Raw genomic sequence first — 16020 nt, 5'->3', positions numbered from 1 at the left:
CTCAATTATTTAGAGTCAACTTAAGGAAACCCACAAGATTATCTACCTTGGAAAAATGATGAATAACCAGAAAATGAACCTTAACAATCTAGTATACCAAGTCTTAATAAATCTGAGAAAAAAGTAAAGTTGATACCTTATAACTATTATCTGTATGATCTAAATACTAGATAACTGTCATTTGTCAATACTGAGCTCCTAATGAAAAGGATACATTTGCAAAAATTCTTCAGCTCACCTGGTGACATTTTACACTGTCCCTTTCTCCTTAATAATATAATTTATCTTTTAAGTAAAATCATAATCACCACATATTTGTCACTTTGGAGCAAGGAAAGTAGTTTCAATTAGGAAAAGACAAAAATAATCTGCTACAGAGTGTCACTAAATACCAGATTACAAATTCTAAACTCAGATATTAAAATGAGCACCTTTATCAAAACAGTTAGAATAAAAGATTTGAACTTACTTATGTAAACCATTTCCTTAGAAACAAGAGCAAGAAGTCAATACTGTATAACATTCCATTCAAAAGCATAATCATCATTCAAGACCTCATACCTTGATTTTATCAAAAAAGAGTTCCTCTCAGCAGTTGCATCCTGTTTCAGAGTTTCTTCGTGGGCCCAAAATTCATTTCTTATACATTTCTTCTGTTAAAAGAAAAAAACATTTGTTTGCGTGTAGCAATATTCTACAAAGAGCCATAATATCTTGGTTTAGCTTTATTAAACAAATGTCTAATTGCTTAATTTTCAATAAAACATTTAATTAGGAGACTATATTAAACAGAAGCCCTTAAGTATTTTATTTAAATCTGTAATAATTCATCAAATCAATTAAGATGCTAACCACAAGCAAAATTCATTTACTCTTACATTCCTACTTTCTTTTATCAAGAGCAAAAATTAAAATGGCAAAAGAGCAGAAATACTAGAAAGGCTGAGTGATAAACCAAATAATTAGGATATATAAATAATTTGACATTTGGGTATGAGAAAAAATAAAATACATGGAGTTTGGGGGGGGTTAGTGGTTTATTCTTATTATTCTTCTTTAAAGTAATTGTACCTTGTGGCATATTATAAAAACCCACTCTCCTATATTCCAGTATCAAGCTGAAAATGTTTTTATGATGTATGTTTAAAGATCTAAATTTACCATGATTTTACTGAATAGACATACTGACCGCAAATTTCATTTTCAATGTAATCCATTCTTTAAACAGCTTCAGGAAAATGAAGACAGATATCAGAAGGAGAACAAAGAATTAAATATGGAAAAATTAAAATGCTATGAGACTAACCTTGGAATTTTCTAGCTTCTGGAAGAGAAATGTCTCTCCATAAGGAAAGATGGAAGATGAATTCTCCTCATTTGGATCTTTGGGGAGTAGGGGAGTTATAGGATGAGAATGGAAAGATGTGAATAATGTAAAACAGTGCAAAAAATTCCTAAAGCATGTGTTTATTTTATAGCAACATCACAACTTAAGCTCTATTTACTGTCCTTAAAATTATGCTCATAATTCTTACCCCCAAATCAACTCTCTGCAATCTTCACTATGTCTATATCTCCTACTTCACAACCATGACATATTACTATTTCTTAAAGCATGGCATCACATACATATGTTCTTGCTGAGCTCTAAGGTCCACAAGCACATTTCCCACATACAGTGGAAATTATGATGGTCCCATTGATAGCATTAGTTCCTAAATAATGGAGAGCACAGATGGCAGAAAATTAATCTAAATTCTATGGCAGAAAATTAATCTAAATTCTATTCTAATTCTCAATAAACAAATATTAGAAGCACACTAACACAACAACTAGAAGTGATATCACTCAAAATTCCAGAAACCACGTATCTTCCTAACACCAGTGTCTAACATACCTGTAAACTGCTTCAAAAGAATTTCTATCATCCTTGATTTAAACTGATCTACAGAAAGAATTCTCACTATTTGCATTTTCTGGTATGGTAAAAAAATGTTTAAAAGCTCAGTAGCCAAGTGTATGCCATCTTACTATCAAAAAGAATGTTCCTGAACTTCTCTAAGCAGAATTTTTGAAAAGAAAGAAAAGATTATCAATGATGCATTTACCAGAGTAACAAAGTCAGCCTTTTCCCGCTACCATGGCAAACTTACTTCCCATAAATCTATGTCCTGTAGCTCTGACTGTCAGAAACCACTTGATTTCACTAACTGCCTTCATCTATGGCTAATGAAGCCAAAAATCTTTATACATTAGCATGTGCAAATTTCCAGGCACGTAAGTGCCTTTTATTCATTCACCATTGAAAGCATCTGAAGTACTATGAAGCCTGACATACAGTTCTAGTCCCATTATTCCCTATTCTGCAGGTGGACTACCTTCTTGATTATGACTTTAACACATTATCAAATGAGTGCTAACTAATTTACAGGATTTCAAAGGCCGATACTCACTTCGCTGGGTCAGAGATTTGCCAGTTGAGGTAGCACCAGGTCTTCTCTCACGGAAATAACTTAAAACAAAAGGAAAAATAGATAAGTTAAAACATGTTATTCTGAGTGAAGGATTAATATAGAGACATATTATTTGGGATAGAAACAACAATATTCAAAAATCAGTTGGATATGTAAATAAAGAGAATAGCCAAATTCCACAAGAATGTTTTCCCAGATAATTTTAAAAGAAATAATCTCATTGGATTTTATAAGTGCTTGTTTCTCACATTTAAAATTCACAAAAGTAAATAGACATATGTGCCCAATTGTGTTCACATGAATACAAATGACAGTTTGCACATAAAGTAAGTTTAAAACTGCTAGCCATAATGTTACGAGAAACATATTTTCTACCTAGATCTCAGTACTTATGGAGGTTTTTTGCTATTAGTTTTAAAATACTGAGTTAAAATTTTGTCTGACTCTATGAACATAATATGAAAATACACAAGATTTTTTCTCAAAGATCTTAATGTCCTGGGAGAGAGAAAGGAATTACAGGCAATTGTTTAGAATGCAAAATAACAGCAATCACAGAGGAAACCACTGCAGAAATAGGGTAGTGAGTTCTTATTACGACATGGCAGAAGACTGCCATCCACTTTGCCATAAGCATCAGGACAGTGTCCTTAACTTCCCTTAGATCTACCCCTACCCAAGTAGCCACAAGCTAGGAATTAAAAAAGAACAGAAATCATTGCAACAGAATATAAACAAACTTTTTAAATCATTATAATCAAATGCCAGTTCTCTGAAAGATCAATAAAAAAGACAAACCACAGAGAAGGAAAATAAGAGAGAAAACACAAATTACCAATCTAAGGGATAAACAAACAATAAACAAAACAATAAAGGGATAGTTACAGATTAACAAAATCTTTATGGCAACAAATTTAACAACCTAGAAAAAATGAAAAATTCCTTGAGGCAAAAATTATCAATATGACAAGAATAAATTAAAAAATCTTAATATCCCCATTCCTATTTGAGAAATTGAATTCACTGATTACTAACCACAAAATTTCAGGTCCACATATTTCACAGGTTAATTCCATGAATATTTTAAGGAAAAAAATTATAGCAATTCTACAGAAATTATTTTAGAAAAGAGGACAGACTATGTCCCATTTCATGCGATCAGTCTAGCATCACTGATACCAAATACGATAAAAAAAAAAAAGGCCAGGACATGAATAATGTTTGCAAAAAACATTAACAAATGTTAGGAAATCAAGTGTAAAAATGTATCAAAAGTACAAAGTATCATGACAAAATGAGATTCACCCCAGAAAAGTAAAGTTGTCTTAACATAGAAAATTCTCCACATCTTGGAATAGAGTCAGCATATCCCAAAAAAGATTCCACTGGACTTGGCTTATAGAAATTAACACGGTGACTCTAAAATTTACATATAAATACAAATAACCTAGAATAATCACAATTAATTTTTAAAAGAGCAAACTTGGAAAAGTTATACTACACTATTGCAATACTGTCTAAAGCTACAGCAATCAATCAGGACATTACTGGCAAAAAAAAAAATCAATCAACAGAACAGAACCAAAAGTTCACATATACTCCCACTTATATCTTCCACTGACTTTTGAAAAAGATGTCAAAGGAGGTCAATAGGGAAAGGAAAGTCTCTTTAGCAGGTGTTGCTAAAACAACTGGATCTCAATGGAAAAAAAAGGAGTAAATATAAACCATTATTTCATACCATGCACAAAAATTAACTTAAAATGGTATTCAGATCAAAATAACAATGCTAACACTATTAAACTTCTAGAAAACACTGCAAATCATCACAATAGCCTTTGAGTAAGCAAAGATTTGAATAGATACAAAATGAAAAACCCAAAAAGAAAATGACAAGCTGAACTTTTAAAAAAATTTAAAACCTATGTCACATATTCTGTGACATAACATACCCAAACACATATCCCCCCCCAAAAAATACCCAAAACATAGTCCTTAAAATCCCTTAATTAAAACTCAACAATAGATAAAAATTTGAAGAGTCTTCATAAATGAAGATATATAAACATGGTATCAACCACATAATCATTGGAATTGCTAAATTTAGGGTTGGTGACACTAAATGCTACAGAGTATGTACAATCATTAGAACATTTAAATATCTGCAGGAATGGAAAAGGATACATTCACTATTTAAAACTGCTTGGCAGTTTCTGATAGTTAAATACTGACCTAACATATAAATCCCCAGCTATTTAATCTTAAAAACACAAAAAAATTAAAAACATACATTTATAGAAAGACGTTTTGTGGTGTTTCTTTTTTTTTTTTTTTTAATTTTTTTTTTTTTTTTTTTATAGAGGCATGCTTTATTTATTTGTTTGCTGGTTTGTTTGTTTGTTTTGTTTATACATGCACTGGGTACAGTCAGAAGCACGGGAGGGTGAGAGAATTCACCAGAGCCAGAGCGGGGAGCAGAGCAGGCAGAAGGACCGAAGTACACTGCTGAGGGGAGCAGCGGGCGGCAGGAGAGGTCTGCGCGCCATGTGGGACCCTCCTCTGGTGGCCGGGGAGCAGCCGGGGATCGAACCGGCGCCACAGAGGCCGCGCGCAGTTTCGCAACCCAGCGCTCAACCGCTGCGCCACCGGGGAGGCCCTTGTGGTGTTTCTTAATAGGAGTTTTATTCTCAATAACCAAAACCATAAACAAAATGTATGTCAACAGGTGAAAGATAAACAAATGGCAGTATAAGGATGCAAGGGAATACTACTCGGTTTAAAAAAAAAAAAAGCTATTAAAAAAACTAACGTTAGGGCCTCCCCGGTGGCGCAGCGGTTGAGAGCTGGGTTGCGAAGCTGCCCGCAGCCTCTGCAGCGCTGGTTCGATTCCCGGCTGCTCCCCGGCCACCGGAAGAGGGCCCCACATGGCGCGCAGACCTCTCCTGCCGCCCGCTGCTCCCCTCAGCAGTGTACTTCGGTCCTTCTGCCTGCTCTGCTCCCCGCTCTGGCTCTGGTGAATTCTCTCACCCTCCCGCGCTTCTGACTGTACCCAGTGCATGTATAAACAAACAAATAAATAAATGAACATGCCTCTATAAAAATAAATAAATAAAATAAAACAAAAGGGTGCATTCTCCACTTCAAAAAAAAAAAAAAACTAACGTTAAACATAATATGAATTGAATGTTTACCAAAACGATCTTGCTGAAAGAACACAGCCAAGCACAAAGAGGTGTATCCTGCCATATGGTTCTTTTAGGAGTGAGAAAAAGAGATGGAGTATGAAAGAACACTAAGAGCTGTAAGGGGATGAAGGAACTTCTCTGCTTCTTGATTGTGGTTATAATTTTATGGGTTACACATCTTTTGAAATTCATCAAATTATATGGGAAGAGTTTACAATAGAAATACATGAAAAATTTCTTTAAAAGGAGTTGTCTTTATGGGGCCTGCATGGTGGCACAAGAGGTTTAGACACAATCTATGAAGCTATCCACAGCCACTGCAGCAAGAGTTCAATCCCCGGGCAGGGAGCTACCCACATGGCGTAACAGACCTCTCCTGACTCACCTGCCGCTCCCCCTCAGCAGTGTATTTTAGTCAATCTGCCTGTCCTGTTCCCCATGCTGCCTCTGGTGAATCCTCTCACCCACTCACCCACCCCTGCACCTCTGGCCTATACCCCAGTTCTTGTATGCATAAATAAATAAATCTTTAAAAAAAAAAAAAAGGAGTTGGCTTCATGAACTGCTTATTCTACTTCACTGGTCTACTATGTCTTTGGTTGATATGTAAAATATGGACTATACTCTTAAATATCAGAAAATGAAATACTAAATATATCACTATATATGATGGGCAAAAATATCAAAACCCAATATTAAATCTAACAAAAGATTTGCAAGGAACCAACTAAAAAAATAGAAAAATAGTGACTTATAGAAAATGTAATTAATGAAGGAATTTATGGAAGACTGAAAATTACAAAGAGGTCAGTCCTTCATATATATAATGTATAAAAATGATACTTTACTCCTACTTCAGACTACATATATAAAAAACAATTCAAAGTGGATTATAAAGCACAGAAGAACTGGTCAGATAATAAAACTAGATGATAAAACAGAATATCTTCATGTGTCTTATTATATAAAAGGCTTTAAACTAAAAGAAACTACTGGTAAATTTGACAAAATTAAAATTTGGAAATCATATTCACTAAAAGTATTTAGAAAAAGAAAAAAAACTGTATTTGACAAAGGGCTCTTACCTATAATGCATCAACTCATTATGAAAGACAGAAAATAAAACAAAAACAAAAAATGGGTAAAAGACTTGAAAAACCATAATCATACTCTATCCTATTCATAAAGTGGTAGATGAGCAAAGCAGAACAAGCAGTTCATAAGGTCATAACAGAAGAACATGTTCAGACTAATAAATGTATTAAGGTACTCAATTTTGCTAATCATCAGTGAATATAAATTAAAATTATAATGAAATACCACCAATCACTCACTAACATAGCTATTTTTTTTAATAACTGAATGTTGTTGAGGGTGTGAAACAAAAGACTACACAGACAAACACTACATAAGAACCAGCTGGCAGTACCTAGCAAAGTGGAAGATAAGCACGACCTATCACACAGCAACCCCATTCTTAGGAAATCACTCAACATATATGTACAAGGAGGGGCTCCAAGAAAAGCCACCCAACTGTATGTCAAGGTTCATACACAGGATTGTCAGTCAACAAATACAATAAACTGACTTACAAAAACATGGAGAAACACTGAGCACTCACTGTCTGTCAGACACAGGGCTCAGAATTTTATATATATATATGTAAATGTGTATATATTATGCATTTTTGTGTGTCTGTATGTATAGTCACAACCACCCTTAAAAAACTATTAACTGCACTATTTTTAAAGAAAAATATTGGGACCTCCCTGGTGGCACAGGGGTTAAGTCTCAGCACTATCAGCTATTGCTAGCCACTGCAGCATGAGTTTGATCCCAGGCCAGGAAGCTGACCCACATGGCACAGCAGACCTCCTGTTTCGCCTGCTGCTCCCCTCAGCAGTGTATTTCAGTAAATCTGCCTGTTCAGCTCCCCATTCTGTCTCTGGTGAATCCTCTCACCCACCACACCTCTGGCTTATACCACAGTTCTTGTGGGCACAAATAAATCTTTAAAAAAATAAAGAAAAATATTAGCATACAAAGTAGTTAAATAATCTTTCCATAGTGATAAGTAAACAACATGGGATTCAAACCCAGGCAGCCTAGCTCTATTACCACTACTCTAAATCACAATTCTTAATTAAAAGAATCAATCATGGTTTCTGACAAAATAGACAAATTTAAAAAGAATTCTGCCCTACTCTAAGGATAGTCATTAGTGGTACTTTAAAGCCTGAGTTGTTGGATTTATTATTAGTCATATATAATACAAAGAAAAAGTCTGCAGTGATTTTTACTGATTTTACTTTTCAATATCCACCTATCACATCTATCAAGCAAGTTCATTTGATCTACTCTAGATGATAGATTAACTCAATATAGAAAAACAGATTGTTTTGAAAACTGGTGATTAGCAATTTATATTCTCATTTATCTGTGTATAAATTATCATAAGCCATTTTATATTCTAATACCTATTAAGCCCGAAGAATTATGTTAGGGCCACATCTCATATTTCACTCTTAGTACATCCCTAAGAGGCGGAACCTGGTGTCCTAATCCTACGGAAAAGGATAGGAGGCTCTCCCAAGCCAAGTGTTAAAGCTAATAAAAGGCAAACCAGGCATTCAAGGTCAATTCTGTCTTCAGTGTCTTCCTATCTGTCACCTTCTGCCTTAATACTTTCCTGCCATTTATCCTGAAAACTGTGTCTTTAAGTCTGACATATAAAGCACAGTTGATTTAAGAAAAGTAAAAACCCATAAAGAAAAGCAGTACTATCACCCTCTTTGGTTTGATGCTTTTTGTGATCTAGGTCAAGTTACCTAGGAACTGGGAGCCTGGTTTCCTCATTTATTGAAGGGGACTAAACAGGTCCTCCTTACTGCCTAGGAATAATTTTATGAGCATAACACTTTTTTTTTTAATAGAGGCATGTTTTATTTATTTGTTTGTTTGTTTGTTTTGTTTATACATGCACTGGGTACAGTCAGAAGCGCGGGAGGGTGAGAGAATTCACCAGAGCCAGAGCGAGGAGCAGAGCAGGCAGAAGGACCGAACTACACTGCTGAGGGGAGCAGCGGGTGGCAGGAGAGGTCTGCGCGTCATGTGGGACCCTCCTCCGGTGGCCGGGGAGCAGCCGGGGATCAAACCGCACCGCAGAGGCCACGGGCAGCTTCGCAACCCAGCGCTCAACCGCTGCGCCACCGGGGAGGCCCATGAGCATAACACTTTTTAAGAGCAGGAGGTATGCCCTACACAATGCAAACACTTAGCCAGAACGAGCTATATTTTTTTAAAACATTTAATTTTTATTTATTCATGCATACAAGAACTGGGATGTAAGCCAGAGGTGCAGGGGGTAAGAGGATTCACCAGAAACAGAGTGGGGGGCAAAACAGGTAGATCTACTGAAATACACTATTTAGGGGAGAGGTCTGCTGGGCCTCTCCCCTCAGCATGGTTAGCTCCAGGACCTGGGATTGAACTCATGCCACAGTGCCTGGAGATAGCTTTATAGCCCTGAGACTTTAACCCCTGTGCTGCCAGGAAGGTCCACCAATCATTTTTATTAGAGATGGGAATATTTGGTCCTCCTGCATATCTAATGCACTTGACTGTTTATTAAAGTCCTTAAAAGTATGGACAATCTTCACTTGTAATAATGAAAAAGTGTCAAGACCTAATAGGGGAATAAAATTTTGCAGGTTTTTCTTTTAGAATACTATACAGTAGGTATTGAATAAAAAAGCATGCATCAATATAAGAAAATCTGAATACTATTAAGTGAAAAGACTTGCAAAAAAAACCTGCTTATCGAAATAAATATTCAGAATAGCCACACATGTCTTTTTTTCACATATTTTTAATCACTAAAATAGCCTACAAAAGCAGTGGCATACAGGTCAATTAATGTCTAAAATCTCCCTTTATGCATTACTTAATCAAGGCAGCCACACCAAAAAATAATTGTTACACACCATAAATGAACCATAATTTCACAGAAAATTTTTTTAAAAAAATTAGTTCTTACAATTCCTAACAGTAAAACCACAGGTCATTAAAAAATCAAATTAAAAAAAAAAAAAAAAAACCACCCACAATCTTAGGCAGTTCAAAACTGCCCTGATCCTCAACTTAAAAAAAAGGAACTTAAAAAAAAAAAATACTGCCTTGAGGCTTACAGAATATCTAACTAAAACACACAAGTCTGAACTTAGAAAGCATGAGTGAGTAATTAACTACAGCATACAAGAATGAGAAATTTACAATGCACAGATAATTAAGTCTCAACCTGTAAAGTACCAGAAAAAAATCTTTAGGATTAGAATAAATGATAATTACAGAAAGATTAAAACACAAAAGTCAATGTCATTATCAGGAAAACTGTTTAATCAATTAGTAAAAGTTGCTGTTCAAATATATTTTCAAAGAGTAAATTTTTCAATTATGGAAAAAAAAACATATTTTACTCATAAAATAGCATCATATATCTTTACTCGGTAACAATAAATGAATCATTTATATATAATTATCTATACATTCCAAATCTGGTAGATACTGAAACAATCAGCCCTTTTTTTCATAGAATTTACAAAAAGACATTTTAAAGGAAAAAAATCTGAATTTTAGATTGCTAAGCATTTTTTTGCTATATTTTGTGAGGTTTTTCCTGGATGAAAAATATGTAATGAATTTCTATGTTTTTCTTACTCTAAATGACTATTATTTCTCCATACATTTTTCCTCATATATATTTCAACATAAAGGCTAAAATACTGTTACCCATTTCTATTTTTTTAATTGAACACTGCACTGTATTATATATGTTTCAGGTGTCCATCATTCAGAATCAACATGTATACTACATTAAATTCACAGCTAAAAGACCAAGTCTATCACTCACCACACCACGGACCCCTTTTGCCTGATTTACATGGTGTACACAAACATCTAGCAAAAAAATCTAAAATTTTAAAGATATAAGATTTTCAATAAAAAGTTCAAAGATGACTGGAGACTTCAAGTTCAGATTTTAAACTTTTGAAAAGCCCTCCAACTGTGGCTCTAGTAAGCTGTAGCAGATGTATTCCAATTACAAGCAGCCTGTGTTAACTCTGCTTCCTCACCTTCTCTTCCCCCAAAATACTCCTACTCCTGAAAGAGAAGGCTTATGACTTGTGCTAAGGATTCAAAAGTTGTATGAAAAAAACCTAAAAATCATTAAACTGGGAGGTAGTTAAACTGAAAGATACCAGTTCCTTCCTGCCTTGAGCACTAAGGAAGGAACTTCCAGAAGGATCACAGGACACACCTAAGACTCCCTGGGAAAGGTAACTGGTTGGACCTGTTTTCTGCCAGGACACCTCCAAGGTCAACCTTTCTGTGAAGGCAACAAGGAAGTAGTTCACTCTTCAAGCGCAGTTCTGACATGACCCTCAAGAAACAGAAGACAACAAGGGGATCCTGATTTAGAAGTGAACTTAATGTAGTCCAAGATGATACTGATTTTTATTCATTTATTTTTAAAGATTTATTTATTTATGCATAGAAGAACTGGGGTGTAGGCCAGAGGTGTGAAGGTGAGAGATTACACCAGAGACAGAGTGGGGAGAGCAGAACATGAGGATCTACCAAAACACACTGCTGAGGGCATCAGTATCGAGACAGGAGAGGTCTGTTGCACCATATGTGGGTTAGCTCCTGGCTGGGGATATAACTCAGGCCATAGTGGTGATAGTGCTGAGACTTAACCCTAGGCCACCAGGGAGACCCTGATGTTGATTTTTAATGATGACACCTAAAATTCCTACAATGTTAGAATGAAATGTTATTTTAATAAAAATAAATTAAGGGAGCACGTGATCTTGACCTTCAATGTCTAGCATAGTCCCACCCAGTCCAATCTTTCTGATAAAAGGAGGGGGCAGGACTTCAGGGAAGCAACTCAAGGCATAACAAAACCACAGGCAACACCTCTGAAACATTTAGGTTTGCTTCCAGATCACCAAAACAATGTTAGTCACAGGATATTTTGGTTTCTCAGTTCATATAAAATTTATGTTTACACTACATTATAGTCTACTGTGAGGTAGCATTATGTCTAAAAAACAACGAATGTATCTTTATTAAAAAATACTTTATTGCCAAAAATGTTAATCATCGATTGAGCCTTCTGTGAGTTGTCATCTTTTTGCTGGTGAAGGATTACAATAGTAACACCCAAATCTCTAATCACAGATCACCAAACAGACATTATAATAACAAAAATTTTTTGAAGTATTGGGAAAACTACCAAGATGTGACAAGGAGTCACGAAGTATACCCGTGCTGTTGGGAAAATGGAGCTGGAAGACTTGCAGAATCACCACAAACCTTCAATTCATAAAAAATGCAACATCCTTGAACCTCAATAAAGTGAAGGACAGTAAAATGAGGTGTGCTGCAACCCATCTGCCTGGAGAATCAATTGTGCAGCATGAATCAGGAGGAATGAGATGCAGGAAGGCAAGCAGTGGACACATCCAGGCAGAGCAAAACAAAGGCCCTCATGGTATTCCTTTTAACAGTTTAACCAAGAAATTATGTTAAAAATATTGACTGCAACGAAATCTTGTTATTTGGCATGCCAAAGAGTGTACTGAATAGTACTTGGATGTTATTTGATTAAAGAGAATCTTGGATTATATAAACCAGTTTTATTTTACAAGTATTCTAACACCTTAAAATCTTGCAGCTATTGCTCATAATTCAGGTAAGTAAACACGGGAAAAAACAGTGGTCTGGAAATAATTTACTTTCTCATTTTATGATCTGAGCACCACAAAGGCATAGTAAATGTACTGTCATCATCACAGGAAAGGTTACAATAGGTGCTACCATGGGTGCTATAACGGGTGCAGATAGCACCAAGTTGCTACTAAGTTTAACATTTCAATTCTCATTTTTGAAGACTTAAAGTCACAACATGAATTTCAAGTCTTTATATGAGATAAAAGTTTATATTAACAACTAAGAACATCAAGAGTCTCAAAATTTCATGAAAAATAGTACATCTTTAAAAGTTAAGCAGGGGCTCCCCTGGTGGCGCAGGCAGTTGAGTGCCACGCTGTGAAGCTGTCTGCAGCCTCTGCAGCAGGGGTTTGATCCTGGCCAGCCAGCGAGGGTTCCCACATGGCGTGGCAGACCTCTCCTGTCACCCCTGCTAATCCCCTCAGCAGTGTATTTCGTCAGTCTGCCTGTTCTATTCCCCACTCTGTCTCTGGTGAATTCTCTCACCCCGCCCCGTGCATCTGGCCTGTACCCCGATTCTTATATAAATAAATAAATCTTTAAAAAAATAAAATTAAGCCAAATGTTTCTTGTCTAAAGTTATCCCTATGGCTCCCATCAAGATTCTGTTCTCGCAAAGACAGTGTTAATGTGTGTACTCATTGCAGACCCTTTACAGTTACTTTCGCTTCATTATTTAAATTTTGCAAAATGTATCTTCAAGCTAACATGTCACACAAAAATCAGTGATCTACATTATGAAAAGATGCACAAATTCTTATATACGTAATCAACATTTTTAAGGATATTTCTAAAAGGAGTGCTTAAGAAAGTGGTTCCTGGAGTCAGATGTAAAGGAATGACATTCCAGTTCACTACTCATGTGATTGTGGGAAAATTAAGCTAAGGCTCAGTTACCTCATATGAAAAAGGAGGAATATTACCTACTATGCTGGGTCACTATGAGAACTGATAACCCAAGAAAATTACTGAACAAACCAGTACCTAGGTGTTTGATAAATGACAATATTATTCGAATGTCTATTAAATACTAGACATTGCTATTGGTATCAGGGATCCCAAGATAGAGTCAAATTCATTAGGGCCTCCAACCGCCAAGAGTTTATGCTCCTATGGAAAGTATATAAATTAACTCAGTCTTGCAAATTGCCACATTTCTCTTGCAAATACAAAATTTCCATGTTTCTTCTTGTAAATATAATAAGAATCTTGTGCAGTAATTACCAAAGGAGCCCAAAGGCAAAAGAAAAAGTAGCTGGAAGAGAATACAGACTGGACACCAGCAAAGAAGGATCTTGCAGAAGTACCAGCTTCTGGCACAGGAAACCTGTAACAGCTTTCTGTGTCACCAAGCAACTATGAAACTTGAATAGCCTCCTGACTCTCAGCAGAGCGAAAAGTGTAGCTTTCAGTGAAAAAAAAAAAAAAAAAAAAATCCCACCACAACCCTGAGAAAACCACACAACTATCTTAGGTATAATTGTGAGAAAGGGATGAAAGCACACTCTGCTGTTAAGTCAGTTCCTCTCACATTCTGAAGTTACCCAAAGACCCATAACCCCACAGTATGAAAGGTCCCCCAACCGTGGAGTTCCGGTCTCTGGTGGTTTCATGCTGTACAGCAACCATAATTTTCACATGTGTCTCCTCCACTACAAACCCTTTATTCTTCTCTATTTCTTTCATACATGACCCAGTCACAGTACCAACTACTCACTAGAGGTTCACTGAATTAAATCTTGCTGAGCATTATGCCAGGCAGCAGAGATACAAGTATTAGAAATGTGGTACTTGCCAAAGAACAAATAATCTAACAGAGACAGAATCAGCAATTCAAAATGCAAACCAACCACTCTCAGGGAAGAACACAATGCCAGCTGTGGAGGGAAGGTAGGGAAAGGGAATATCCAGTTAGAATGTGGGATGGGAATTGTCCCAATGACCTGGGGGAAAGTTAATAAGTCCCAGGCAATTAGGAGGTGGAAACAGACCCTGGAGAACAGTGAAAGGCATAAGAAAGAGAAAAGTTTGGTTGCATAAATAATTGATAAGTCAAATTTAGGGGAAAAAACAATGAAAATATAATTGTTTAAAAAAAAAAAAAAAAACCACTAGGGCCTCCCCTGGTGGCGCAGCAGTTGAGCACTGGGCTGCGAAGCTGCCCACAGCCTCTGCCAATCCCCATCTGTCCCAAATGGCGCACAGACCTCTCCTGTCTCACCCGCTGCTCCCCTCAACAGTATATTTTGTCAGTCTGCCTGTTCTGTTCCCCGCTCTGGCTCTAGTGAATCCTCTCACCCTCCTGCGCTTCTGACTGTACCCAGTACTTGTATAAATAATAAATAAATCTTTAAAAAAATAAAAAATTAAAATTAAAAAAATTTAAAAAAACGAACTAACTTCCCCCCAGGGTGAACACATACAACTTATCATAAAAATTCTTACCTCCCTGAAAGTCCATTTGTTGACCCTGGAATCTCGGGTACAGGTCGATGTCTTAGCAGAAAAGATCGAGAAGGTCTTGAAACCAACTTGCTACGACTTCTCATAGGCGTTAGGATGGGTGACGATGGAATATATAAATCATTTACAACCATTTCTCCTTGAAATTGAAAGAATGGTGATGGTAGGGATTTTTCTAATAAACCATTAGTTCCATTTCCAGAATTTGCTTCCCATTTTGAACAGCCGAGAGAAGAAAGGCATTCAGCATCTGCGTTAGGAGGCTCGCTCACATTTTCTGAGATTAAATCAACGTTTTCTGTTTGTTTTACAATTGTGCAATCCATATTTTTCTTTGTAATCGAAGAGTCTATTTTAATACTATCATTACCAAGTAAAGAATCTTGAAAAGAACCCAAATTCGGGTGTGGTTCTTCTTCTGGAACGGAAAAGTTGTGTTTAGGAAGAGACAATTTATCATCTGATTGAAGAGATTGGCTGTTTTCCACATCAATGTCATTTTGATCAAGACTTTCTGTAACACTCTCCAAATGTGTTGGGCTAGGTGTCTGAGCACTACCTGGATCTGCAGGTTCTACACAGGTATTCTGATCAGAAGAGGGAGCCTGGCCATCCTTGGAAGTCTCCTCATTCTTCTTTGCTTTATGAACATTAGCATATATTGGGATATCTTGCATTTTTGTCAAGATTATCTGTAACTGTTTAAGTATCCTCCTCCGGTGTCCTGTAGGCAATATTCCAATTTTGTGGAGCACGCTGTCATTGATGGCCGCACAGTCCTTCACAGTATTAAAACCAAACTCCCGGAAGTGTAGGAGATACTGCTCCAAATTAATGCTCATCAGGAAATCTCTGATATCAACATTTACTTCACTGACGGAGGACATAATGGTGGCTTCATTACTAAGTAGATTTATAATAAGCAGTTCAATGAGACACACACAGGCGAGTACGCGTCCACACTGGTTTTTCCTCTGATATCACTGGTGACCGGAAAATGTCTCCAATGTTATTTTCTCTGCAGTGAACGCTTTAGGTGCTACAACCTGGGACAATAAGGAAAATTAATTTATTAGCACATTTAGCAATTAAAACCTAGTTTT

The 16020-nt window shown here is 36.3% G+C and overlaps 1 protein-coding gene across 2 annotated transcripts in view; it reads right to left on the bottom strand.

Moving 5' to 3' along the window:
* Positions 1-15804, bottom strand: part of ARAP2 (ArfGAP with RhoGAP domain, ankyrin repeat and PH domain 2) — a gene marked incomplete at its 5' end in the record, with an annotated part of 152210 nt that extends 136406 nt beyond the window's left edge. Inside the window, 4 exons of one of the 2 annotated variants that reach the window (XM_084233136.1) lie at positions 562-653; positions 1307-1383; positions 2454-2512; positions 14900-15804. In XM_084233136.1, coding sequence (XP_084089262.1) covers positions 562-653; positions 1307-1383; positions 2454-2512; positions 14900-15804 — 1133 coding nt within the window. Of the gene's footprint in view, positions 1-561; positions 654-1306; positions 1455-2453; positions 2513-14899 lie in introns of both variants that reach the window. The other variant, XM_084233135.1, reaches the window with a different exon arrangement.
* Positions 15805-16020: the final 216 nt, after the last annotated feature.

Source organism: Talpa europaea (genome assembly GCF_964194135.1).
Source record: "Talpa europaea genome assembly, chromosome: 5".
Classification (NCBI taxonomy): Eukaryota; Metazoa; Chordata; class Mammalia; order Eulipotyphla; family Talpidae; genus Talpa; species Talpa europaea.
This window is presented reverse-complemented; position numbering and strand designations above follow the sequence as displayed.